The sequence below is a fragment of the Pteropus alecto genome, unplaced genomic scaffold, assembly GCF_000325575.1.
Source record: "Pteropus alecto unplaced genomic scaffold, ASM32557v1 scaffold72, whole genome shotgun sequence".
Taxonomy (NCBI): domain Eukaryota; kingdom Metazoa; phylum Chordata; class Mammalia; order Chiroptera; family Pteropodidae; genus Pteropus; species Pteropus alecto.
In genome coordinates, this window is record NW_006436811.1 from 17,346,938 (window position 1) to 17,374,451 (window position 27,514).

Below are 27,514 nucleotides of genomic sequence, written 5' to 3' on the forward strand. Positions count from 1 at the left end.
TTATATGGGCAAATAATTGTCGACAGAAAAGCCAAAAACATATAGTAGAGAAAAGAAACCTCTTCAATAAATGAAGCTGGGAAAACTGGAAAGCCGCCTGCACAAGAATAAAACTAGACTGTTGCCTATCACTGCACACCAAAATTAACTCAAAATGGATTAAGGACCTGAGTATAAGACCAGAATCAATAAAATGCATAGATAACATAGGAACGAAACTCATGACCTTGGACTTAAAGAGGATTTTACGAATTTGACCTCAAAAGTAAGGGAATTAAAAGCAAAAATAAATGAATGGGACTACATCAAACTCAAAAGCTTCCACTCAGCAAAAGAAACCGTTAACAAGGTAAGGAGACAGCCATCCAAATGGGAAAATATATGTGCAAGCAATGCCTCCAATAAATGCCTAATATCCAAAATATACAAAAAACTAATATGACTCAATAACAACAAAAAAAAATCGATCCAATCAAAAAATGAGCAGAGGATCTAAACAGACACTTCTCCCTAGAGGACATACAAATGTCCAACAAATATAGGAAAAGATGCTCAACATCACTAGCTATTAAGGAAATGAAAATCAAAACCAAAATGAGATACCATCTCACATCTGTTAGAACAGCTATAATCAACAGAACAATTAATAACATATGTTGGAGAGGATGTGAAGAAATAGGAACCCTCGTACACTGCTGGTGGTACTGCAAATTGATACAGTATGGAGACTCCTCAAAAAACTAAGAATTGATCTACCGTATGATCCAGCATTCCCTTTACTGGGTATTTACCCCAAAGACTTGAAAACTCATATCCATAAAGATATTTGTGCCCCAATGTTTATAGTAGCATTATTCACAGTGGCCAGGACGTGGAAGCAATTGAAGTGTCCTATGATAGATGATTGGCTAAAGAAGCTTTAGTACAATGTAAAATATACTAAGCTTTAGTATAGAAGCTTTAGTAAAGATTCTTGGTACATATATTACTCAGCCATAAGAAGAGAGATGAAACACTGCCATCTGTGACAACATGGATGGACCTCGAGATAATCATGGTAAACAAAATAAGCCAGACAGAAAAAGTTGAAAATCACATGATATCAGTTATATGTGGGATATAAACCGAAAAGCAACAAAGGAACAGGACAAACAAACAGAGACTCATGAACATGGACTATAGACTAGTGGTTACCAGAGGGTAGGGTGTGGAGGAGGAGGGGAGAGGTAGATGGTGTAAAGGTGGGTAGGGTGAGAATAAAGTGGGTAAAGGGGGTCAAATACATGGTAGCTGAAGGAAACTGGACTCTGGGTGGTAAACATAAAACAGAATATACAAATGTCAAATTATAATGTACACCTGAAAATTATATAATTGTATTAACCTATGTTACTCCAATAAACTTAATTAGAAAAAAAAGTTTACCATTTGGGAATATTACTCAGCCTTTAAAAGAAATGAAATTCTATCATTTGCAACAACATGGATGGATCTAGAGTTTATTATGCTGAGTGGAATAAGTCAGACAGAGAAAGATAAAAACCATATGATTTCACTTATATGTGGAATCTAAGGAACAAAAAGATCAAACTAATCAAAAACAGACTCAGATATAGTGGACAATTTTGTGATGGAAAGAGGGGAGGAGCGTTGGGGGGCTGAGAGAATGGGGTAAAGGGTTAAAGTAGTACAAATTAGTAGTTGATAGATGGTCAGGGGGATGGGGAGCATGACTTAGGGAATGCAGTTAGTATTGTGTTTGCTAGGTAAAGGGTCAGGGGATGGAGGGAGCAATTGGGGGGATCGTTTTATAAACTATATAGATGTCTTACCAATGTAGTGTATACTTGAAACTAATATAGATAAAAAAATAAAAATTTTAAAATGTTTACCATTTGGTATCCACTGGTACAGTGGACAGAATTTAGAATAAAGTCAGAAGACTAAATTTGAGTTAAGCCTCTACTATTTACTATTCTATTTCTTCTTGGGAGTCCTATTGTATTTAAAACAACCATTTCCTTTTATGTTTAACAGAACAAAATCATTGTTTTAATTAAGAAACTGCATAAAAGAAATTTTCTGTGAAAGCATATTGTTAATTACACAGTTTAATACACTAGTTATTACTTTTTCCTAAATAGTGTTTATAATGGATGAATCCCAATCTAGAAGAAACTCTCTAGTGCTAAAGCATCTAGGGTGTTACCTTTGGCCTGGCATAGAAAAAGCATTGTTACTAGAAAGTACAACAGGACGAATGTGTGTTATATGAAGTCATATTGAGTTCATATTGAGTGTTATATTCAGTTCCGACTCCTGGTGACACTATGAATGAATGAATTCTGCAGTGTCCCATCCTCAACAGCTCTGCTCAGCTCCTATAGACTCATGTTTACAGCTTCTTTCATGGAGCTAATCCATTTCATATTTTGACTTCCTCTGTTCCTAATGCCTTCTATTTTTCTCAGCATTATTGTCTTTTCCCAAGAAACTTGCCTTCTCATTCTGTACTCGAGCAGGACAGCTTTAGTTTTGTAATTTTTTTGCCCTTACCGATGCTTCCAGCTTAATTTGCTCTAGAAACTACTTGTTACTCTTTCCGGTGGTCCAGGGTATCTGTAGAGCTCTCCTCAATACCATATAACATATACTGAATAAATCCATTTTTTTCTTACCAGTCTTCTTTGTCGTTCAACTTTTGCATCTATACATAGTAATTGGGAATTCGAGGGTGTAAAAGGTTTTAGCCTTGGTCTCTAATGACACATCTTTGTTCTTAATGATATCTCCTAATTCTTCCATTGTCGCTCTTCTGAGTCTCAGCCTTCTCTTGATTACATGGTTGCAGTCTCCATTTGAATTGATGAGTGAACTAAAGTAAGCAAACTCTAAAAATTTCAGCGCCTTCATTGTATATTTTAAAGTATATTTCTTCCGTAGTCATGATTTTTGTCTTCTTGATGTTCAAATGCAGCCCTGCTTTGACACTTTCTTCTTTTACTTTCATTAGTTGTTCACATATGGGTCACAATTTCTTTATCAATAACATGGGTTCTAGATTTATAGTACATGAAAAACAGTTCACAGCTGGTTCTACAAACCTCCATAAATTGGGCAAAATTTTCTGAGGACATAAACCTCTTAAAATTTGGCAAAACTATCAATTTTCTGAGGACATGGACATATTTTTTTTAAAAAATATTTAGGCCACATATTTAAAATGAGATTTTCTTATTATAAGTAAAAGCAAAACACATAACTTAGATGTTGACACAAGCTCTGTATTTGTCAAATATTTCTATGGAACAAAACAGAAATAAATTCATTAGATGACAAAATAAAGTTTCAAATATATATTTAATGTAATAATGAACAGAACTAAAGATGAAATTAAGTATAAATATATATAAAACTCAGCATACATACATAAAAATTCATGAAATTACGTAATTATGGGATATAAATTCATCTTTCAATATAAGAGAGTTAAAAATAAAAGATAACGACATAATAAATGAGGCATGTCTTAAGGATATATGTTGGATGCTGAACACTTACAATAAAAAATACACTTTCTTTCCAAATATTAATGAAACATCAGAAAACTGGAAAATTTTAAGGTATAAAACCTCAATAATCATAAGTATATAAATGTGGATTTTTTCAAATATACAGTTAATATAGACAATAGTCTGATTACAAAATCTATACCTCCCAAATTTGTACTGAAAAATTTACAAGGCAAATCTACCGAACCTTCAAAACTCGGAAAATCTAATGTTACTTAAATTGTTTGTAAAGTAAAGAAAAAGAAACGGAAGTTCCAAAAACATTTTATTACGTCAGTATGAGAGAGACACTAAGACTTCATAAGCATGGGGCAGAAGAATGCTAAAGATCGATTTTGCTATGACAGTATAATAACTTTAAAAAGAATGCTAATAAACAGATAAAGAATACTATATCTTGAATAAAATTAATTTATTCTAGAAATATATGGTTAAGAAAGATATTCTATTATACTCATCTTATAAATATAACAATTCAACGTGTATGCATATTTTACATAGTTACTATTTCAAGGGGAAAATACAAGTTACACAGTAAATTTTATAATGTGCATTATTTATGGAAGGGGTGAATAAGAACACATATATTTTGTAGTAAAATACTGGGATGACACACAAGGAATAATAAAATTGGTTACATAGGGAGGAGAGAATAAGATAGAGATGAAAAAGGATGGGATCAAGGCTTTCTAATGTATACTGTTGTGTATTCTAACATTTGGACCAACCGAATGAACCATCTATAAATTTAAATTTAAATTAAATGATTTCTTGAAAATTTTTAAATTAAATATCTTTCTTATTTGGTTCCTTGCTGAATTTTAGCCTATCATTATTAATCTGAACATACTGAAAACGACATATACTAATATCTAAGAATTGTAAAATAACTCAAATACTGATATTAGATTTCTTGTGCATTTTCTAATTTCAAAAAAGAGTAGCTTTTAAAATATTTTCCTGAAAATGCATTTATTTCATTATATATTTCATAATAATTAATTAATTTTATTTACTTATTTACTTAGTTATTTATTTACTTATATTTTGATATGTGTGCAGATAGAGAGAAGGAAGATTTGAGCCCTTTCCAGGAAAGCGACCTCTTCATCCATTCTGCTGGAGAAGCTCTGGATGAAGGTGTATACGAACACACAAACATAATATCTTCAGATTTTTCTACTTCCAAAACTGCTGGCAGCAGAGGTGCAGGTGAAACTATATGCTAATGGACATGTAGGAAGCAATGCCCTTCTCATAAGGAATTCTCTTGTGTATGTTTAGAGCAAGCTACCCTAAGGGCTTCTCTCCCTAAAAGTTAGATATGGCGGTATGGGGCTATGCACACATTAGCCAAAAACTTGACCTGGCCCACAGATGAAGAACCTGTGGAGGTGAGAGAAAAGACAGTGTTTTAATGTGAGTGAGGTTTAGAAAAATGGATAATTCATTTTAATTGCATAAGAAACAATCTTTCTTGAGTAGAGATATGGGTCCTTTTGCAAACCTGTGCTAGAAAAATCTTTTCTACTACTGCTTTTCTAAATGCCCTACCATTTCCATAATAATTGCTCATCAGTGTGTTTAGTCGTACTACCTGAGCCATTTGCTGCTTATACAGAGGCTCAGCAATTCTCAGCATACCCTCCATACATTTATTGAAAGTTCACCCTAGTCCTGATGATGCCACCTGAAGAGTCTTTTTTTAAGTTTATATTAAAAATGTATTCGATTTGTTTAAACTAAAAAATATATAATGTATATAATATACTATATTTTAAAATTATTTTATTTATTTCATAATTTAAAATTCTAAAATGATACATCATATGTTACCACATCAAATGTGTCTCCCAATAAGAATTTAAAATAATTAATTGAATTTTCAGACCACATCTGTTTAGTAGATTGAAATTAGTTTCCTTTCATTGATAAGGGCATGCATTTTTTAATGTTTCTTCAGGCCAAGTGAATTACTAAATATTACTTTAAAATGGCAGTTTATATTGCCTTAGTAAGCTATAAACTGACAGTATGATCAAGCTCATTAAATTACAGTTGTTTCTGAGATGATATTCAATTATTTAAAATGAACAATTCTTTGCAACTTAAGTTACTAATGAAAACTTTTGCTTTAACCTAAAATGCTTGGGAAAATAAAGCTTAATCGATTCTTCACATTTTCTGCACATGTATCTAAACTTTTGAGAATGAAGTCATACAATGTCAATATAATAGTTATATCATGTTGAGAAAAAATTTTAGATAAACTGATAGAAATTAGAGATTACAATTGATAGCCATCAAACTTTTGGAAAATAATTATATTCCAATTTTAGAACTATATAATGATATATACAAAGGAAGAGAGCAATTGTTATTTGCTGATACTATAAAAATTTATATAACAATATTCAAATCTCTCCATCCAGTTTTGAGTATAAAGCATATAATTTCCTTCTACATATAGAATTCAGAGTATACAGTAATGGTATGTTTGTTTTCTAAGAAAAAGTAAACAATCTTAGTTCAACAAAGATGAGAATTGGAGTAACATCTGAAGATTGAAAAGTGCATGTTAAAAGCCAAAGATTAGAATGTAAAAAATCTAAATATTTCACTAAGACCAAATGTACTGAGAATCAAGTTTGCAAAAGATAATATGTTTAACAGTTGATATAAAAAATGATGATATTATTGAAAATATAGATGATGGAACAGTACAGTTAAGGAAGGCTAAGAATGCCAACTTTGTTTGCTATTAAAATGGAGAATCAATGTCAGCAATATAAATTGATATATGTATTTAAAAGATTATTACCTTAAAGATGTTAGTGTTTTACATGACATTTTACTTATTTTTTAGGGATTGATATATGAATTGAAATTAATCTATAAATTCAAGAAAATCCCAAGCAAAACACCAGCAGAGAGATGAGTGTGTGTGTGTATTTTAATGTGTGTGTTTGTGCACATGAAAAAAAATAATATGGAAAGAAACACAAAGATAGATGATTGCTCTAGCAAATATCGTTACCTGGAAGTAAACCTATAGCTGTTAATTTTGTGTAGTATTGCTACAGGATATACACAAAGAACCAAAAAAGATATGTTGCTTCTTCTAGACACTAGCCTTTGATGTGTGAGAAGGTGTTTTGCAACAGCTTAAGTCATTTTGACACCATGAGACAAAATGGTAGAGCAATCAATTCTCAAAAATTTTAGTATTATAAAACCTTCATCCAATGAAAAGCTGTTAAAAACTCCAAAAAATGTATACTATATGTCTCAAATATATTAATACTTTATATTTAAGGATGAGCAATATTTTAAATATTTATTATTAGTTCATTTTAAATAGCAATAATAAATTGATTATGTAGTAATATAGATTATTTTTATGAATAATAACATCACAATTTAATGAGAGGTAGCATTGTTTTACATTTTGCAAATCTCTTTAAGTCCTGGTGTGTGGAAATAAAAAAAAAAATCATGTCAACAAAAATACATTTTCATACCAATATAGGAGAGATTAAAAAAAAAAAAAAAAACACCGGAGTTGATGATATTTAGATGAGATTGTAATTATAGAGTTCATGTAAGAATGGGTTAAAGCTTATGGGGATGTTGGAATAAGGTAAATATATTCTGCATGTAAGACAGACATGGATTTTGGAGTCTAGAGAGCAAACTGTACTGGGTTAAATAGTCTCCCTCCAAAATTCATGTCCACACAGAACTTCAGAATATGACCTTATTTAGAAATAGGAGGATTGTGGATATGATTAGTTAAGATGAGGTCATACTGGGTTTGAAAAGAATTGAAATCCTAGGGTTGGTGTCCTTACAAGATGGTAATGTGAAGACAGAGACACACAGAGAAGAGAGAAGGCCATGAAAATAGAGACTTACATGATGCAGTTACAAACAAAGGAAAGTCCAAAATTGCGGGTAATCACCAGGAGCTAGGAGGAAGCAAGAAAAAACTTTAAGAGATTTCAAAATGAGCATGGATCTCCTGATACCTAGATTTTTGACTTCCAGCTTTCAGAAATGTGATAAAATAAAATTCACTCTTTTAAGCCACTTAGTTTGTTATACTTTGTTATAGAAGCCCTAGGAAACTAATACACTGAACTTAGTTCTTAGTTTTACTATATTCCTAAGAAAATACACTTAGAAAACAGGGAATGGGAAAGTGGTCTCTGCCTTAGTAAATGGAGAAAATAATTTTCATCTACTCTTAGTTTAAAAATATTTGAGGATTCCGAAAGGTTTTGGTTTATGTGGGTTTATATATATTGTTATGTATTATGTTAGTAATTTAAATAGAAAATTTGTAAACATTTATTTATAATGTATTTAAACACATTAAAAATAGATACTAATAGAAAAGATGTTTTATGCACAATTTTATATATTACTTAAATATGTAAATATAAATGCTAATGATGGTAATAGTTTTGTATAATGAGTATCAGACAACCAGATAGCCAAAAAATTAGTAATTATTGAATACTTAGACCAAGTTTATAATAGATAGACTTGATGTGTAGCTTAACAACAACAACAAAAAATACAATTCATGGATTATATTTAGTAAATATCCTTATCTCTGTAAATCCACTGGATTACTACTATTAAATGGGCTCTCAGTTGCTATTTTTCACTGTGATTCTTAAAATAACATAAATTAAAATTTTTAAAAATATTTTTAATTATTTATTTTTTATGGTGACATTGGTTAATGAAATCCAATAAGATTCAGCTGTACACTTTAACAATAAGGCGTATGTATATTTACACTGTGTGTTTACCTCCCATAGTTAGATTTCTTTCTGCCACCACATATTTGACCCCCTTTATGGGGAGGTAAATGGGGTAAATTGAATTTTTTTGCATCTGAGATATTTATAGTGGATAAGTAAATGAAATGAGCAAGGTTTATTGCATTTATTGGGCACTTACTGTGTGGTATGCATGGCACTTAGTGTTATATTCTTATAAAAACACAAAAAGTAAATTATTATCTCCATTTTACTGATTTGAAATTCAACCTTAGAGTAGTTTATTAATGATTTCAAGTTCATCAAGTAAGAGTAAATGGAGGATCTTAGTCTTTCCAAATTTATATATAGATACTCTTTGATTTACATTGGGGTTATGTCCTGATATATCCGTTGTAAGCTGAACATATCACAAGTCAAAAATGCATTTAAGACACTTAACCTACAGAACATCATAGTTTAGCCTGGTTTATCTTGAATGTGCTTAGAACACATACATTAGCCTATCGTTGGGCAAAATCATTTAACAGAAAGTCTATTTTATAAAGTGTTAAATATCTCAAGTAATTTATTATGCATAGTACTTTTGCATTACCATACAGTTGAAAAATTACGAGTTGAACGTCGTAAGTCAGACATCATCTCTAGTTTTTCTCCACTATAATTATGACATGCTGTATCCATGTAGAATCTCGAATTTCTGTTCCAGCCCTTCAGTTCTATGCTTATATTAAGTTGGGCTTGCTAATCAAATGCACTGAACCTCATTTTAGATTGATGAAACTGAGGTGGATTTTATTGGCTACATGTTTCTCTACAACACAATTTGAGTTGAGCCATGTACTTTTTATCCTACTCCATGTCTAATTCAGAAAAATAAACAACTAAGGAAAACATTTGATAAAAATTTGGACCCAAAACAACATATTCTATATCTATCCTCTTACAAATACTTCCATTGCCATGGAAACCCGTATAACCACGGGGACAAAAGAAAGATTTAAACTGAAATCCAGTCAAGGTACTTGTTTTTTTTTTTCTTTTGATATTTAGAGATTAACACTTTATCACTACATTTGTCTTGGTGATTCAAAGATCACAAATTGACAATTGGTACACATCCCTAAGGAATATCACACCAAAGGATTATATTAAACAATAGCCAATTTCTAAAACAATTATTTAAAGTAATTAGAAAAAATAAAAGAAACCAAAAAAATTATATAAATGTGTGACTGCTTAAAGCAATCTACTGCTTTTATGTATAAAAGAGAAGGATTAAAATCCAAATGGTCTGCTTCTCCTTAATCATATCTAAGTTGATTTTATGTTACTACATCCAATCTTTGATTTCCTCATTATTCACGTTCTAAATAAAATTTTTTGTATCTATTTACCTTCTTGTATTTTCATCACTCATATAGAAAGAAAATAATTTGTGACTTGCCAAACTACAAGAGATCCTGAAAGAAGTGGTTACTAAATTTGCAAAAGGTCAGGTCCCTTGAATCTTAGGCCAGTACAATATTTCATAAGTTGTCTCTCAAATTTACTTACAACAGGTGAACATTAGATCCATTCTCTGAGATTAATTTGCTAAAAAATAATACTAGATCAACTCAGTTATCTCAGTTAATCTAGATTTTGTTCCTCTTCCCAGGAAGGCAGGCCAAATGATGGTGGATTATTGGAGCCAAACAGCACCAGTTTCACTACTCAGTCTTTTCATACACTAACAGATAGTGAAACCAAAGGTCCTGATTTGATGTATGTTTTTGATTTAATATGTAGCCCTTGCATTCTATTCAGTTTCTTCCCAGGATTCTCTGTAAGCTTAGCTCTTTCTCTTACTAGTCATTAACCCCCAGAGGCAGCCAGAAACAATGGCCATATCTTGACTAAGGGTCACAAGGTATGGGTTTCTATGAAGCTAAAGATAACAATTTGACCAATGTTATGTCTCCGTTCCTGGGCCCTAAGGTGGAATCAGTCCCTGGCTAATTTCCCCTGAGACAGGACAGAGGGACGCCAGAGCAGATCTCAGTTGTCCCAAAGACCTGAAAAAATGATTTATTTCTCTTACCATACTTCCGACCAATCAGCTCCCACACAATCCCGAAAACCGAACCCATGATATCTTGTGATTTTGCCCTACATAATCTGTAACCTCCATGTCATCCAGGAGTTTGGGCTTTTGAGTATTAGCTTCCCGTTCTTCTGGGTAATGCTTTTTATAATAAAAGAGCCAATCTTTCTCCACTGCACTTATTCCTTTGGCTCTGCTAGCTGTGGGTGGATGAATTATTTCTCTTCAATAATGCTAGAATTATACAAGTAAAATTAAGAGATTGAATTTACTGGTGAAATGTAATAAAATACAAAATCTTCTTCCAATCCAGAAATCCACTCCACAAGAGTAGTAGAGAAAGACAATACTTTTATCATTGAATAGACATTAAACAAGAATGTGATGTACATCACAGGCAATTTGCTAAGACTGCAAAGACCTAAAAGAATTTCGCCCTTTTATATAGCCAAGCAGCTATTACATACATGTTCTCAAAATAAATAATAATCTGTCCTCAAGTCAGAAGACTTAACATCACCATTGGTCACACATAATTCATCCTATCTCTACCTGGTAATTTGGGTGACCATTTGTATTAGTTTAGTAGGAGAAAAAACTTCTCATAACTTTATGATAGGAGGTAGTTTTGCTGCCTGGAAGAAGGAGCCCACAGAAGTTAGGCTTCTTTCCTCTCACAGAAACTGGGAGATAGGACACAATCTCCCTTGATGTTTACATTTCAAAGGGATGGCTCCAAGATCCTTGAGAAAGAAATTTCTGAGTCCTAAAGCTGGCAAAAAGCCTATTGAGTTTTCAAAAGGATTCATATATGTATATGTATATGTATATGTATATGTATATGTATATGTATATGTATATGTATATGTATATGTATATACACGTTTCAAAGAGAGAAGTACTTAAAGGTGAATTTTTTAAGAAAAAGAAGGAAGGAAAATGTTTTCCCTTACTTTCAACAGGAAGAATTTAGCCTTTTATTTTTAATTTATTCTGGCTCTTACAGATTACATCATTTTTAAGAAATCTAATATTGTGTGTTTCTGCTATAGTTTTCCTTTATATGCCAGAAAAAAACTCATATTTAATTAGTTAATTTTATAGAAAAGGTACTCTGTTGTTTGAAAGCTATCATGTTAATCAATGCCTAGCAAAATATAAAGTGTGCACTGTTTAATTTGATTTTACTATCGCATAACAGGATAATGTAAACACATTGTTAAAGTTCTTTTACCAAAAACTTTCTTCCCAAATAATCATTACAAAACTCCTTTGATATGCACCTGTCCAATATAATCAAGAGAAACTATAATTTCTAGCAATTCAGATATATGTTATATAACATCAATAGAAACTGGTGATAGTTTTGATGTGACAGAGCAGAAACCTGGATTTCCCAAATAATTGTGACCTAGAAAGCTCAGTCTCTCTGTTTTTCTTTTTCCTTTGTACCAAAAACTTTAATAATAAAGCCTTCTACTTTGTTGTAGTCAGAATTACATAAGATGAGTACATATCTCTTGAGAGTTTACTATGTAACAGATGATGCCCTAAGTAAGAGCAGGTAACAAAAAAGTTAGGGATGCTCATACTACTATTAGATAGACAGAAAATACACTTATAAATAATTATATAAATAATATATTATATGGTGATAAATTATATAAAAAAAATCAGAGAAATGAGATCTTATAATAGAGAATGCTAATTTAGGTAATGGAGCTAGAAAATCCTTTTTGAGAAGATGGAATATAGAAGAGATCCAAATAAAGTGAAAAAATAAGCCATATGAATATATACATGATTGAAGGAATGAAGAAAAAGTGTAAAGGCATGAAAATAGGTATATTTGACATGTTATTGCAGTGCAGTTAAAGTAAGAAATGAAACTGGGGACTTAATTGCTGACTAGATTACACAATTTTTGTAGAAAATTTTATATAAAAATTCAATATTGTTCTAAGTGTGATGAGAAGTCGCTGAAGGATTTAGAACTTAGAATTTACATTATGTAACTAATATTTCGAAAGGATGACAAAATTTACCTTTTAAAAATTAGGCTAAAATTGGGCAGGGAAAACTAATTCAAACTGTCATCACAAAACTGGGAATAGGTGTTTTGGTGAGAAATCGTGTGGTTAGTGAATTATTTTGTGATTTTAACCAAATGTATTTGCCAAAGAATGAAATGATTGGCAACAAAAAGAGCAAGATTTAACAAAGATTTTGTGGGTTTTATCAGAGCAAATAGATATATGTTGAAGTTACTTATTGAGTTATGGATGCGCCATAAATAACAGTTTTGAGATGAAAATCTGCGGTTGGACTTTAGCCATAAAATAACATGAAATGTCTATGAGATTGAACAGTTGTTAGCATTATTATAATTTTAACCTGAGTTATTTCATAGGATTCAGAAATGTAATTTTCCTAACCTGAATAATTATGGTAGTGATTTTATCCTGTGCTTATTACTTTAGATTTATTTAAAATATATTTTATATATGAGAAACTGTTTTCCCTCGGTCACAGAATTAACTGGTTTACTCAGACTCTAGTGTATATCTAATGCCAAAAGATAACGACTTTTCCTTTGTTAGGTTATAATATAATATTTCTGAAAGGCATATAGGAATGTTTGTGTGTGTGTGTGTGTGTGTATGTGTGTGTGTGTGTGTGTGAAATCTCTTAGTGATAGAGAAAGTGGAGGAGCCAGAGAAGAAAGCAGGATGGGGGAGGAAGAGAAAGAAGTAAAGAAAGACAACGAGGAGATATTAGTTTTAAAAATTTTACAAAGATTATATATTTGAAATAATTTTTCATTTGAAGAATGTATCTTCTAATTTGTCCATAATATAAAAACAATCTATGAAAAAATATAAAATATCTAATTAAATTTCCAAATAGTGTTTTTGGAATGGGCAAGTACCATTTTAAATTTCTCTAAAAAAAAGAAAAAAATGTTAATTTCGCATAGGAACACAGAACTACAGTATAAACGAAATTAAAAAGAATTGCCTGTGTGTACTTATTCCTTTGAAAATTAGTAAAAGCATCTTAAAGAATGTTTAAACAAGAATATAACTTGCACTTAGGGAGTCAATCAATTTAGTTTAAGTATTTTAGCTAAAAAAAAGACTTTAACCTCAAAAGTATATATTGAACATATAATCCTATGAAAATATAATTTTTTATTAGACTAATTAATTATAGACAATGTTTTCTTGATCTAAAGTGGCTTCACACACCTGTGTATACATAAAGAAAACTTTTTTTGTTCTTAATAAATGAGATGAAACATCCTCTTCTACTGTGAAAAAAAAATTCTGTTGTTCTCTGGGAACATGTAAGATACTTTTTGGATGTTTTGAAATTTCCATTTTCATGTTGGTCTTCAAATTAGAAAAACATAATGAATGTATCATTGTAAAAAATATCTAAAGTTTAAATAGACAAGAACCGACATTTTTAAGCACAAAATGGAACATAAAATTTAAATTTCACACTACTGAAGTAATGATCATTTAATTATAGGCTTCTATTTCTTCTTTGCAAAGCTCTTGAGAAAATGGTTCTCATGAAAACGCTATTAATAATTCCTAAAAGAATGATATATCTTGTCAAAGCCTAGATTAAAAAAATAGTATATATGAGTCCATAAAAACTAAATTTGCTCTATCTTGAGACTTTCTATGAATAGGTATAGAAATTGACATCATCACTAGACAGGAAGAGAAACATTTGGGATGCTATTACAGACTAAATGTTTGTATCCTCTGACACATTCATACATTGAAGCCCCAACACCTAAAGATGTTTTTTAAGGTGGAGCCTTTGTAAGTAGGTCATGAGAGTGGGGTCCTGGACACACAGGGTTATCATAGCAGAGAGCTAGCTTGCTCTATCATTCCCTCTCTCTCTCTCTCAATATCTCTTTTTCTCTTCCTTCTGTGTCAGGTGAGAACATGATTAGAAGGTGGCCATGTACAATCTGGTAAGAAGGCTCTTGCCAGAAAATGACCATGCTTGCACCCTCATCTCAGACGTCCAGATTCCAGAACTGTGAGAAAATAAATGTCTATTGTTTAAGCCACCCAGCCCATTATATTTTGTTGTGGCAGCACGAGCTGGCTAAGACAGATGTTAGCACCATCATGCTGTGCTTTCTCCAGTTCTATCTCTATCCCTGAGAAATCTTAGCAAATGGAAAGCCTATACCTTTTTATTCAAAATATTCCAATGGAAGCAAAGAATAAGATGTGAAGTTATATAATGAGTTTTGCTATCTCAGTCTTTCTCTTTCTTCTATATTTTAGATAAGCATACTTTTTTTTTTATATTGAATGATTCAAAATTTCTCATTATATTGTTTTTGATTTAATAATATATTTAAAACATAATTGACTTAATATGCTCAGATATTACCATAAAACCTTCAATTTATTAGGTTCTAATTATGTGCCAAGAACTAATAATGGAAAATACAAAAGATACAGAATTAATAGCATTTAATAGTCACATATGTCCTAAGATATTGGCAAAATCAGCCTTGTTTTCTGATGATAAAAATTAAATCTTAGCAAAGTTAAGCAAATTTTTCAATGTTCTGTGACTAGTCAGTGGCAATACTGGGATTCAGTCTTTATTAGATTCCAAAGCTTTGCTAAAATAAAAATGTAAGGATGCTTCCTGGGGAATGCTAAGGAAGAAACCCATACACCCTATACTAAGCCTCTTCAGCAACATACAGGACCCCTGCCATTGTCCCAAAGCTATAAATGGACTTCTTTAAGGGCATTCCCTATCCTCTCTGCTTCTTCCTCTTTACATAAAAATTGAAAATCAATTTCTTCACCTTTACTTCAGTCTAAGCTAAATAGTTTACAATATTCAAGACAATCATCAGTTTTACATTAGTTTTTATTGCTATAAACAATCTTTACTTCACCTTGGCGCATGACTTTTTTTTTTTCTGAAACTTAAAACACTTTTCAATGCAAGTGGGAGAAAGAATAAGCTGCTCGGTTATATTCATCGACAGTGTTCTCTCTTTATTTCTCCTATTTTCAATTTACTAGACATATTTTCCGTATTTATGTTGTATTTCATAATTGTTATTATGCCATAAAATTACATATGCATATATAAATTATATTTAATAAGAAACATGACCTAACGAATTAACTAGTATATATTTTAATTTCTCACTTTCATTGCTTTTTTAATATTTAAACTCAGAAAATAACAGTTCCTGGTACTTCAAGTGGTCTTGAAGGTGAGTCTAAGAATGTCACAGAGCATATGGACATGAGTCACAATCCATACGGTGAGCAGCTGGGAAACTGTCTCAACACAATCCGGGCAGAAGAAGGATTAGTTTTCTCCAGAAGGTAAATAAAAATGATTCTACACATGGACAATAGAAAGAGTAAGAGTAAGAGAAAAGATAAGATAATTAAAATCTACAAACAGAGGTAAGTAAGATCCTCTTCCATGATAGATTGTTTTATTATTCACATAAACGTATTGCCTCTTCCTGGGGAATGATCATTCTTTTGGGGCTATCAACTAAGTCTTACTTATATTCTTTGATTGGGCCTATGAAATGTAAAGGAAAAATGAGATGTTTAACTTCTGATTAGTAGATTTAATAACATTGACACAGATAAGCTGATCCATAGTTTGGGCCCTGGAATGAAGGAGATGCAGCTAATCCATAAAAAACAAATAATATGAGATCAAAATAAAAATGTGTATAAAACACTTATATGTTGGGACCATTTTTACTACAGTATAAACTAGGTTTCTCTGATTGAGAAGCCTTCTTACACTTAACTCCCAGAATTCTGGCAGCAATGCTTATTGTTTCCCAGAAGATTATAACACATTACGCTGGGGAATCTGACTAGTCAAGAAAAAAAGACCGGAAGAGTGTGCCAGTAAGGAGTACTCTAGTACATCAGTAAAGTCAGTTGATGGATCTTACACTGTCTAGCCTGAAGCTTCTAGAATAAAATTCTAATCTTTCCCACAGGAAAACCATCAACAGAGACCCCAAAAATTTACATATATAGAGTCCCAATAAACATAAGATTACACAAATATGTGCTCACTAACCTGGGAGTAACCCTAATAAGTGTGATTCAGCTAGAAACACTAGCTCTTTTGTGCCCTATTCATACATAGGAATAGGCAAGCAAGAATAACAAAGGGTTACAGAAAAGTCTTTCATGGAAGCAAAATGCAAAACTGAGAAAAATAAATTTGGTAAAAATTTGCACTATTCTTTAATTTTTTTTTTAAACCTAACATATTCAGAAGTGAAAGAAAAAAAGATTCATGAATCACTGAATACTAACTACAAAAAGCAACATGTGAAGAATAAAATGAAGCTCTTAAAAATTATGATAGAAATTTCAAAAAGCAATAAAATTACTAGAATGTAGAGTTGATGAAACAAAAAAATTAGAAGAGGTAGTTTACATAAATTAGAGAATAAATCTAGAGATGCAATATCTCAATAATAGGAGTCTCAGAAAAAGAGTAAAAGGAATGAAGAAAATTTTCAAGGAAATAACAGAAGACATTTTCAAAGAATTTAAGGATCTGAATTTGTAAATAGAAAGGGTTAATAGAGTAACCAGTGCAAACACTACATAAAAATGAACCAAAAAAATTCTATTTGTGGCTTTTCTATGGACTGGAAATATTGAAGGATTATCGCTACAAAGCATTAATAGTGGTAAAGCAAAATATTAAAATTACCAAAAGAGATTAAAAGAAAATAAGGGAAACAATTTCTGAAGTCAGAAAAAGTGTGACCAAGAACATTGAGAAGTAAACGAGAATTGTAGACACTGGGTATTCTCTAGTTATCTATGCATTATCTTTACTTAGAGCTTTGGTTCGTGGATGGATAATGGAAGAAAATCTTTGAAGCCAAACAAGGTAGAACACCTCATTGAAGATCATACTGAATAGAGACAGGACTTAGAATAAGTTAGATAAAAAGAGTGAAATAGAAAAAAATACATTTAGTGGTATTGTTCAATAGAGAAATCGTCTCAACTTTGGTTCTGGCTGGAAGTTAAAAATAATAATCCATAAGAAACCAGAGCAAATAGGTAGCTAACACATGGATTTGAAGTTTCAGTTGGGGGGTGGGGTGGGGAAAGGAAAGACTGCCATCTGGAAACCAGGAAGATGGCTCTCAACAGATGCCATCAAATCTGCCAGTGCAGACTTTTTCTGACTTGGTCATGGACTTTTCAGCCTCTAAAACTGAGAGAATAAATTTCTGTTGTATATAAGCCACATCCATGCTCCTTCGTTACAGCAGCCTGAGCTGACTAAAATAAATATTATTAAGGCCTCTGTCTGCTAAACAGTGCTTAGGCTCCTATTCTGCCACAGAGACAGGGAGAAGGGGACCCTATCCCTTTTTGATGATTACATTTCAACAAGGAATGGTTCCCAAATCCTTGAAAAAGATATTCCTGGGTTGCGAAGATACACATACATCTCTAAGGGACAGAGAAAGAATTTACAATTGCAAGCTTTCTAAAGTAAATGCTCTAAGAAAAGGGAGATCAGGGGACTTTATTCAGGTTATAACTAGAATAAATGGTAAATTATTTTGTCAGCCTTGATCTTTCCATGGCAGAAACTTAAGAAGAGCTGGGTCATCCCAGGGACAAACCTTAGTCTGCTAAAAGCTTTCCTAGAATTCGATCAAGTCTCGGTGCAGATAGTTTGATGGAGTCCTCAGTGTGGAGAGATCTGAAGTTCTCTACTGAGAACTTTAAATTCCCAAGTCAAGAAAAGGTTTGAGAACCAAAAAATAAACCTCTAGTTATACCTTTAATGAATCACTCATATTTTTTAGGTTCAAGACAAATTTTCTGAACGAACTCAGTTTTTGATGTTAGGGGGGCTAGTATAAAATGAAAATTGAATTCAGAACATTTCCAGGTCCTGTATGTCAAATATACAGCAGTGTTTAGAAAAGACATGAAGTCAAAGAACTGAAAAAAAGACATTTGGGTGACTTCCAATATTTATGAGTATGTTGAACCGCCAAATACTATTGAGATTTTTTTCCAGTAGAAGCAGCCCTCCCTCCACATTTTGATGGGGTGTGGTACAGTACATTGATGGGGCCAGTTAATGCCTTTTGTGTAGCTATATTCTTACAAACTTGTAGCACACTCCCTCTCTGGCTCTGGTATCAACCATATGACTTGGTTTGGGAAATAGGATATTAGCCAATTTGATGTAATCAGAGGAATGAAAAGTCCTTGCTCATTTCCTATTTGTTCTCTTGCTCATCTGCATTTACCATAAAAACATGTTCAGTCTTGTTTTCTTAAAGAAGAGTGTCCATGAAAAGCAGAACTGAGTTGTCTTAGTCAAGGCCATCTGTAATATTTTGATTTATAATAAGAAATATATATTTGGTCTTCATCCCCTTTTCTGGCACAGAGCTCCTAAAACCCCTGGGACTTCCTAAGTGATAAGAGCCATAAAGGTGTATTTTGTTATGTTAATGAGGTGACTTTTGGGCCTCTCCTAAGAGTGGAGGCTGTTGCCAATGGAACCAACCAGGTAAGTAGAGGGTTGACATTTTCAATCCCACCCCCTGACCTCCAGGGAGGGGAAAGAGACTGGAGGTTGAATCAATGGCAGGTGGTCAGTCATTTAATCAATCATGCCTATGCAATAAAGGCACCACAAAAAACAAAAGGAAGTAGTTCAGAGAGTTTCCAGGTAGATGAATGTGTGGCTATTCAGAGACAGCAGTGCATCTGGAGAGGGCATGGGAGCTCTGCACCCCTCCCCACACCCTGCACTATGCATCTCTTCCTTCTGGCTGTTTCTGAGTCACATCATTTTACAATAAACTGGCCACCTAATAAGTAAAATGTTTCTCTGAGTTCTGTGAGCTGCTCTAGAAAATTGATCAAACCCAAGGTAAGGTGTGTGTGTGAAAAGGGTGAAGGGAGTGGAGGGGAATCTTTGGAATCTCCAATCTATAGCAAGTGGGTCAGAAGCACAGGTGATAATAGACTTGGAATTGATACTGAAAAAGCAGCTGGAATATGGGTAAAAAGCATATTGGTGTAAGATTTGAGATTAACCGTGTCGGCATACTACTAAATGTGTCATCCCCCTGAGCTCATCAAGAGTCTTAGGCCTAGTGACAACAAATACTTTAAATGCTGTGTCCAAGATAATACACTTAGTTTGCTTCATTCACATTTTGGGTACTAAAAACAACAAACAAAGCAAAAAAATAAATCTCTCATTTCTCTTTTTTCTTTATCTGTTATGTACTTTCCTTCTTTCTTTCTTTCGTTCCCTATCCTTTCTTTTTTCCTCCCTTCCAATTAATATAATTTAGCCTCCACGGCATAAAAATTCTTTCAAAATTAGACCATAAAATCATGATTGGAATCAAGTCTATTGTATAACAAGTTTCACACAAATTCTTCTATGGTATCGTTAACCTAAAAATAAAAGCCAAAGTGAGAGGCAATAAACATTTATTTGAGAACCCGAAGAATAGCTATTTTAGAAGCACTGATTTAGACAGAAACTCAAACTGTTCTGATTAGGAGATGAAGGCAAGGATTATTTATGAGAAAAAGGGGGTGGGGTGGGGAACAATGAATAGAAAATGTGGATAAGCTAACATAATAATGCTAATTCTAAAGAGTAACTTAAAATTTTTCAGTAGGTAGTCATGTCTACTTTACTGTTATGTTTCCAAACAGTTGTTTGGGATACAATACACTTTAGGCCCACTCCAAAGGTTATGTTTTCAGTTTTAACTTTCTACAGGTTTGAGAAGTAAGATGGGCAAGGCAGCTCTGACTCCATTTTAAAGTGGCTCCATTTATATTATTTCTCACAGTATTATGCTTGTATTTGGGAAAATAGTAAATGTCTTTAATTGTGGAAAGATAAATATAATGTTTTCATATGTATAATAATACTTTAGATAAATTATGAATGCATTTTAAAATAATCATTTTCTTATGGGGGCATAATTAATACTGAGCAAATACATTTTTAGAGCATCTTTAATTAATTAAATTGTTACTGAATAGAGAACTCATACACATCTCAGAAATTTACATTATACTATTTCACATAACAATATATTTGCATCAGCAAGCAAGAACATAAGAAAAAACTTATTTAGATCTTCGGATTTTGGTTTACATTTTTGAGAATTGAGCCTAATTGGTACACTGAGAAAGAGGTGATTGTCTTTATTTTTTCTTGTAAAATATTTCTTTTATTTCCCCCTCAAAATTATATTTAATGAATTTAAGGCAGAAATGAAGCTGTTTTTCTTTTCTTGCTATCATTGTAAAAACCCAAATTGTTTAAATTCTATATGATGTTAGTTATTTTCTTTAGTCCTACAGATGATTTTTAAGGTTATTTTATACACATGCACCAGCCTATAAAATGATATAATGCATATATGATGTAATATATACATGTAGTAATGTATATATTATATACATATATAATACACTATTACTATAAAAGAGGGTGCCATTAGACATTCCATTTAACTATAAATTAAAGTATTCTTATAATATATCATCTTTATCCTAAAATGTATGTTATAAATACCACTATTTATATATAATCCTTTTGAGTTAAAGGGCAGCTCTGCTCCCATCACACCTGGGGCCATACACCTGCTACAAAGAATGGTAGAAATAGAAAATAAGAAATTTCAAATAATTGTGATGATTTGTTTTGGATTTACACTTTCCTTTATAATCAGAGTGAAGATATGCCATTGTTTCTGAGAATATAGAACCTGGGATATATCTTCCATAAAATTATGTTCTGAAGGAAATAATTTGCTAACTACATCCCTACTAGCCAAAGGGTATATGAGGTATCCTAAAGTACTTTTACTTCTGCTGATTGAAAGAAAATACTTAATAACTATAATATGACAGGAACTCTGCTAGGTCCTGGAAGTATAAAGGTGAAACACACAAAACATTCTCTCAGCAGGAGGGCACAGACTAGGGAGGAAGACAGACAAGCACCCATAGTTTTAATGGATGATACAATACGTATTATATCTGAAAAACTCAACATACTCTGCAGGAACTCTTCTCACCAAGAGAGATCTTACTAAAGCAATTAGTAACTTTGAATTGAGAGCAATAGAAGTCAAAGTACCATAGAAGCTTGCTTCATTCCCAAATGTGAGCTGAACTCAGGCACAGACTTAATGTGAATTTTGATGAGGGAAATGACTTAGAACAGTGTCAAAGGGTCATTACTTCGCATTATCTTTATGTGAGTACTTTTACTTATCCATAGAGAGTGCAAAGAACTATAAAGTGTGAAGAAGCAGAATTCTCTTTTAAATATCTTTAGCTTCTATCCTGGGTAAGCCAAATAGAGCTAAAACACAAATAATAATAAAATATTTGTAAAATTTATTTATAAATAATGCCATTTGGTAGTTTAGTGATATTACGCAGGACTATTTCATAGAATCATCAGCTGGAAGAAGAAGAAAGTCATTGAATTTAACGGCTTCATATGTTAGAGATTAAGAAACAGACACTCGAAAAATTAATAATTTGTCCAAGGTCAAGCAATGAGTACTCTTAGTTCTTAGTTCAATTTGTCCATTCTAGGACTCTAATGTAAGCTCAGAGGTAGAAGAGAAATAATCCTATTGCATCTGGAGAAAAAAATGAAGCAAATATTTTTCAGAAGTCTTATTTGGCCTGTAATTTTACTGCCTTCTCCATTATGCTTCAGAGAATCTGACACAGAAGCTTTGAAAGCAGTGAGTTCTGAACACAAAAATAGAATGTCTATGGTTTTATTCATATTTAGGAGCAGCAGTTTGAAGGAAGTGAAGCTGCAGCTGTACTTTTCCATGTTACTTAGCAACTGGTATGAGTCAAGAAAAATTACTGAAACTCATAGGCACTGGTGGGAGCATGACAAATGGCATTTGAAAAAATCCTATAAGGTTGATCTACCTGTTGACTATTAACATGCTATTAAGAAATAAAATAAGGATCATTCCTATATTAATGATGTAAATTAAATTTTAAAGAGTGGCACTGACTGTATAGGGAGCCTCCCATCGCAACTGGCACAGAACCTGTCAGAATCCCCAGTCAGATTTACTGAACTAAACTATTAGGCAAATATTTCTGGCCTGAGCCACTGATTTAGTTTACAGAAGATGAGGATAAGTTTGCTTCTGTGCACTGACACAATTTGGGGGAAATTGTTAATGGCATGTTTATAATTTGCCAAAATGAAAAACAATAAATGCTTTGAGAGATTTAAAATGTTTCTAAAATCACCATATCCAAATATGCACAATATATATATGTACATATATTTTTTTAAGCAAGGCAACCCTTGGTTGACCACACAGATTGCAAGGACCTTGTCAGCTAATAATCTCTTATTTATTTTTTATGCCTACAGCACCTGGTCTTCCTAGGTGGTCTCCTATCCAGGTACTAACCAGGCCCGACCCTGCTTAGCTTCCAAGATCAGACGGGATCAGGCTTATTCAGAGTGGCACGGCTGTAGACCAGAAGATTTTTAATTAAGAAAAAATGAAGATTAAAAAATGAGATACTGTATAGAACGGATCAGTAAAAGATGCTATATGAGAATAATATGAGTTACTGGATACTCAGAAAGTATTTTACTTTCAAAAGTAAGAAATGTTCTCTAAAATCATAGATAAAGTAATTATTTCCAAATAGAACACTATAATATTTAAAATTTGATAAAAATGCTGATTATGTGAAGAAAATAAAAGCACACTATAAAATATTTTTTAAAACCCTAGAAAGGCTCTATCTCAGCAAAGTTTGTATGAACCCAATATATACTGAATATGTTTTAGATTTGCATACATACAGTTTACTTGAAAAAACAAATTCTAAAAAGTTAAAGAATATTATTTCAATGATTGCGGTATATAAACATTTAAAATCAATAATTGTCAATAACTTGAACTAAACTTTTTCTTTCTCCTAATGCAAATCAAATAGGCCTGCCCAAAATCAGTCTCTGTGCTTATCTGTACTCCTGCATCATCACTGCCTTCATCTTAACAGAGGCTCCTGTCAATTTTTATTTAAACTACAAAAATAGCCTTCACGATATTGCTTTTCCAAATGTTCTTTTAAAAATCTTCAGAGTCAGAGTAATGTTTATAAAATATAATATTACTATATCAATTTAATTGTTTCAAATGTCTTGTATAACTTTCAACTTTATCTCCTAAACCACTTACTAAGCTTAGTTATTCAACTTTTTTTTTTTTTTTCCAAAACCTGTTCTAGAATCTCTCAGGATATGGCTGCAGGTTTTCCTTAACACACAAATAAGCTTGCTTCACCTCAGGGTCTTTTTTACCTCCTGTTCTCTCTGCCTGGTATATTTCTTCCCCATATTCTTGAAGATATGGTCTCAACTCAAATATGACTTTAGAGATTTTTTTCTGCAAAAAAATGTTAAATAGGGTCTTCTACTAAACAGCCAATATATATTACTTTTAAATTTATTTTTATGAACATACTGATATACTAAATTAAGTATTTAATCAATTTTTACTTGTTTATTATCTCTATGTCTCCATCAGTTTACAAAGTTCTTGAGAACAAAGCCTTTGCATAAATTGTTCATTGGTATATTCTCAACACTGAGAACACATGGGTTGCATCTTTTGCACCCAATAAATACTAGTTAAATACATGGACAACAATCAATACAGTCACTTATTGGTGGAATGGAAATATACTACTATATAAACACCTGGGTGAAGACAATCAAAGACAGGACATATATGGGAATGTGTAAAATACTAGTTTTCAAACTTCCTACCAGTGGAAGAGCTGGTCTCACTTACAAAGGAAGCTTTAGGGCTGGTGTACAATAATCCATGCTCTATTTTCCACCACAGTAAATGCTGAAGTCTCTTGGTGAGATGATGGCATCATAGTATGTCAGCCTACATTCACTAAGTAACATAGCATAAAAAGAAATGAAGCTTTGACATGTTACAAAGCTAAGTCATAGGCCCTAAATCTCACAAGAATTCTGTGGACTGGCTTCAGAGTTAATGCATCCATTTAAATGATAAATAAAATATTGAGTGTATATGTATTTATCTGATAAAAAAAAGCTCATAGTTTCATCAGAACTGCATCTCTTCGCTATCATCACAGCTTTCCACAAATCCACAGTATAATCAAACCAAAAATCAAAACAAAAACAAGACAATTCGGTTTATATACAGGTAGAAAGATTTCACATCAAGTTGAAGTGAGTGGAACTACATTAAAATCCAAGTCACATTATTAATCTTTACACCCTTCCTATAATTTTTTTTATATATTTTATCTATTCTGAAAAGAGAACATTTATGTATTTATTCATTTGTGTCTAAAGATATTAGTTAATGAGGTTCTAAACTAATTCATTTCTTCACAGAGGATTTAATATTACTCTAATGAAAAACCACAAAGAACAGGAAACCTCATATATCTGGTAAATCAGAATTTCATTCATTCATTTAGAGTATTAGTGGTAAAAGAGGGTTCTAAGAGCATAGCCTCCAAAAGAAAAATCCTGGGTTTGAATCCTAATTAATGATAATGATATGACCTTGGATGAATTACTTAACTGTTCTGTGATGCAGTTTCTTCATCTGTAGAGTTAGGATTGTAATAGTGCCTGCTTATGATTATTGCAAGATTTGGTGTATGGGAAGAAGGAGGTGTGGTATAGTAAGTATAAGAGTTCTCATTTTGCATGGTTCTGATATGTGGTATTTTCATTTACCATAGTTTAGCTAATTAACATCATCCTTCAGAAAAAAAAAAGTTCAAATATCAGTTTGCATGCTATATTAACTGGGGGTACTTGTGTTAAGTACAATATTCACTGCTCACTCTCCAATACATAAATGACTATAGAAACAACAAATATATGTCATAATCAGTGGCCATTCACATCACTTCTTTCCAAGTCTGTTAGTGATTGATCACTGCATCAGTTCACACAGTTCACACAGGCAGCAAAGCATGTAGTTGGGCCTCCTCCTTGTCTCACTGAAATAAACCCATGTGACATTTTGTAAAAATAGATAATTGAAAGAGGGACTGAGACAACAAAGATACAAGTGAAGCAAATAAGTGAAAAGAAATAACAGTAAGTGAAATTAGAAGCATGAGATAAATGGAATTGATGGAAACAGTTATTAATAAAAATGAGTAAAATGATTGTGACAAAAAAGATGAAGATGTCCAAGGGGGAGTAATGCTGGCAAAAAACTTCAGTTTAAAGGAATTTAAATGACTCTCAGAGGTATTTCACAACATTAAAAACTAAAGGGATGCAATGTTGCAAGCTGACCTCAACTTCGAAAGGGGAATGACAATTTGTCAGCACATAGAGAAGATACTCACTCTTTATTATAAATTAAACAACATGAAGTAGAAGGCAAGCAATGTTGAAAGCATTCCTTATAAGTTTAAAATAAATAAGAATCAACCTGATTCTCAAGGTTTCAATGTTTTAAACTGCAATGTACTAAATAAATGTTAATTTCATTAATTTTTATTTTACTGTACATTTATAACCTACAGTGTTTTCAATGTTTGACAAAATAAAGATCATAGAATAATTGTAATCTTTCCCATCAATTTTGATTACTATGCATGAATTAAACCGTCATTTTTAGCATGTGGCACTTCCATGGAAAGTGAGAACAGCTTGTATTAAATAAAAGTTAGCTACAAATTATTGATAGAATTTTATTTATATCATTATTATCTGCCTTGGACATTTTTGAGTTTTTTTCTATTGTTCAATTTCATCTTGCTTGTATAGATTTGTATAGATCCTTTACTAATTAAAGTGTCTAATCTTTTCTGCTAAAATGGTTAAAAATATTCCACTTTCAGATTTTAGTTCTTGACCTTAAATATGTTATTTTTTTCTTTTAGAAATTTAATATTTTAAATTAGTGACATTGGTTTGCATTTGCTTTTTGTTCTAGTTCTTCTGTATTAGATGCACTAGTTAGATCGCCTTTGAGTAGGTGATGAAGTTCTAATCTTTCATTACCTGTGAACTAGAGATAACATTACTATCGACCTCATACAGTTATTGTGAGAATTAAGTGTGTATACATGTGTTAAGCCTTATAACACAGGCTACCTCGTATCTAGAACTGTCTATCAAAGTAGTTTTTATTTTTAGCAAGTACAAGTAAGTCTATTAGAAGTTTAATTAGAGCAATAAAAATTTATGTCTGCTATCCTTAGAAGACTCACAGTCTCGTGGGAGACTGAGAAGTAAAGGTGCTTGAATAGCGAAAAGGGTTAGAATAGAGATGAAAAATGAAGGGGATCGAGAGAGTATATCTGAAAGTAAGCCAACTCATATTGTTGGCATCAGGGAATTGATTCCAGAAAAAATGACAATCATACTAAAATCAAGGCGAAGAAAGACAATTAAAACGGTGACCACATGATATGCAAATAGAGAATGTACAAAAAAAGAATGCCAAGATTTGGGAAATACATGTGGCTCCAGATGGCTGGGGGAAAAAGTAAAGAAAAGACATATTATAAAGTATCAAGTAAATCATTATAGGAAAAATTGAAAGATACCGACAGAGGATGAACAAACATATTTGCAATGTAGAAAAATCAACCTGGAAGTGGAAAGAAGACTGGCTTGAGGAGAAACAAAGCAGAGCAAAAGTAGAAAGCAGTCGGAGGAATGACCTGCAGGAGAGATGATGGGAACCTAAACAATGGCAGTAGTGGCAGCTATGCAGAAGAGGGAAGAAATTTGGGAGGTACTAAGGAGATATTAAGGAAGTATAATCTATAGACTTGATACCAGAGAGATGTCTTGGCCACAAAGAGGCTAAATTTAAAGGTGAATTCCTAAGAGAAAAAAATTCCGAGTATGTAATTTAAAAGCATCAAATATTATTAAAAAGCAAGTAACTTGCTTTTTAAATATGA

The 27,514-nt window shown here is 32.2% G+C and overlaps 1 protein-coding gene and 1 pseudogene across 2 annotated transcripts in view; both read right to left on the reverse strand.

The window, feature by feature from the left end:
* LOC112481382 overlaps positions 1 to 27,514 on the reverse strand; it is a 121,876-nt gene that overhangs the window by 81,641 nt on the left and 12,721 nt on the right. The window contains exons 2-3 of one of the 2 annotated variants that reach the window (XM_025048185.1): positions 7,488 to 7,540; positions 4,630 to 4,958 (exon numbers count right to left, since the gene is read on the reverse strand). In XM_025048185.1, the coding sequence (XP_024903953.1) occupies positions 4,922 to 4,958; positions 7,488 to 7,540 (90 nt within the window). In that variant the 3' untranslated portion in view covers positions 4,630 to 4,921. Of the gene's footprint in view, positions 1 to 4,629; positions 4,959 to 7,487; positions 7,541 to 27,514 lie in introns of those variants that run through there. The other variant, XR_003046886.1, reaches the window with a different exon arrangement.
* On the reverse strand, positions 22,935 to 23,053 carry LOC112481537 (annotated as a pseudogene).